Below are 2,307 nucleotides of genomic sequence, written 5' to 3' on the forward strand. Positions count from 1 at the left end.
AATCCTACTTCCGTAGTGATACTGCCTCGGAAACCCAAGGAGGGGTCGCTATGAGTCAGGGCTGACTCGACGGCACATAACAACAACAACAACATAGGATATAGGGTGGGAAAGAGAGATTTTTTTTTTTTTTTTAATTACCCTACAAACACAAATGATAGTATATTATTTCTTGGGTTTCCCATAAACCAAAGAAATGGAATACTCCTTATCCTTTTATTACAGGGACTTGATTAGCAGAATCTCATGGCACAACAGAAAACCAAAGGCCTGGAGTAATCACAGATTGAAATATAAAAAGGCTAAAATGTTTGTTTTATATCTATTCGTAGAATAGAGAATTATATGGTCAGTTGCCCCTCCCCACAAGAGTCACAGCACAAAACACACATTGAGCAGGCAATCCAACAAATAACAGAGGAAACCATTAACCACCAGGTCCCTAGATAAGGAAAATCTTCCGGGGTGGAGGCCTTGTGGCATGCATTACAAGGATTATTTGGTGGTGGTGGTGGGGAGTATGATTCTTAAAAAATGCCTTGCCATAGAAAAGGGACAGTTATGTTAACTACATGTGGATCTGGCAATAGTTCCCCTCAGGAGTATAAAACATCCTCCTGAAAACTGGTGTAATAACATTAACTACAATAATACAAATAATAGAACTGGCTTCCGGTTCCAGAGTTTTCATAGCAATTGATACAGGGGGTTTGTGATCAGGATACACACTAGATAGGCATCTCTCCAAGTTAGGTGGATTGGAGCCCGCATCTCCAGTGATGTTTAGCCTATTCCTTTTTCAGGCTTTCGGCTTTGCTACCTTGCAGTCCACCTGTGTAAACTGCACCGACTAAATACCTTTCTCTATATACAATACAGAGATGATGGGTGAACATGTGGCCACTGAGCTGTCCTCAGTGGGCAGGGAGGGCCTCATCCTAGGCCACGCGGACATGGGGCTCCTCTTCCGTCTCTTGGCCCAGGCTGGTGTAGGTGACTGAAGGCTCCACCTGAGCTGTCGTTGTTAAGTCCACAACAGGTCCCGAAGGATTGCGGAACTGCTTGTATACTCGGGGGTCCTGGGCTATGTACGTGGAGGTGGAAGAGTAGAGCACCAGGCCGATGAGGATGGTGAAGAAAGACAGAAGGTAAAGTCCTGAAAACTAAAAAACAAACAAACAAAAAAAACAGCAAAATCACTTAGTAGCTGGAGCAGAACCACTTACACTTGAAGGAGGCACGGAGAGGAGCTGAGCTGCTTCCTCTCAGAGCCACCAACTTGAGCTGGACGGCGTTCTTGATGGAGAGTGAATTTTGCTATGAGTCAGATCTGGGCAGTGAGGTTGTTTTTTTTTTTTTTTTTTTTAAATCTGGCTTGATCTTATTGATTCTCCTTTTCTTTTTTCTAGACCTGGTAGCCAGCACAAAGGAACACTTAACTAATTGTCTCTAAAGTGCCAGTCTGTGTACCTGGTATAGTGGGAAAGCTAGTTAAACACAAATTAAATTACATCCAGTTAAAAGCAAAAAAATCTCCAATACCACTAAATAAGAAGCTGGTTGTTTGTGGCTTCATTAAACCCAGAAGAAACATAGATACTTCACTTAATGTTGTAATGAAGCTATAAACAACTAGCTCCTTAGTGACACAGCTACATTGAGGCAGCACTCTCATTTCACCTTAATCCAATTCAGAGACAATTTGTCTTCCCAGTAGGAGTTGTTATTGACTTTGGGAACTATCTTTGCAAGATCAGATTATCCTTGGTCAAAAAGAAACAGTGTAACATTCCATTCCTGCCCCACCAATCTAAAAACAAAACAGGGCTGTTCATACTGAATTCTGCTTTCTAAACTTTATAGTTTTGTGGGGAAAAAATAGATTGGTTTCTTATAAGTGCCCCCAAATTTACGTATATTTTTGAAAATATTCAACTTTTGGAATTTTGGTTTTTTACACTGGAGGTAGTTACTTGAGTTGGTACCGGGTGAGAGTAAGGCAACCTTATGAGTATTGTATGGAGCTCTGGTGCATAGTGCCTAAGGCACTTGACTGCTAATCAGAAGGCTGCCAGTACAGATCCACCAGCCACTCCTCAGAAGGAAGATGGGGCAATCTACTTCCATAGTGATAACTGCCTCGGAAACCCAAGGAAGGGTCACTATGAGTCGGGTCCGACTCAACAGCACATAACAACAACAACATGAATGTTGTGGTTTCTATTGTTTCATTCATTCATTCATCCAACAAATAATTTCTTATATGATTGCTTTTTAAATCAAACATTGGGCTATGCATTAGGGAAA

At 41.5% G+C, this 2,307-nt stretch overlaps 1 protein-coding gene across 1 annotated transcript in view; it reads right to left on the minus strand.

Moving 5' to 3' along the window:
* Positions 1 to 938: 938 nt before the first annotated feature.
* The window catches only part of SLC35F1 (solute carrier family 35 member F1), a 654,684-nt gene continuing 653,315 nt past the window's right edge, over positions 939 to 2,307 (minus strand). Inside the window, exon 8 of the mRNA XM_007954195.1 lies at positions 939 to 1,163. Within this exon, the coding sequence (XP_007952386.1) occupies positions 939 to 1,163 (225 nt within the window). The remainder of the gene's footprint in view (positions 1,164 to 2,307) is intronic.

This window comes from Orycteropus afer, unplaced genomic scaffold (assembly GCF_000298275.1).
Source record: "Orycteropus afer afer isolate SDZICR_OR568_19922 unplaced genomic scaffold, OryAfe1.0 scaffold00441, whole genome shotgun sequence".
Lineage (NCBI taxonomy): Eukaryota > Metazoa > Chordata > Mammalia > Tubulidentata > Orycteropodidae > Orycteropus > Orycteropus afer.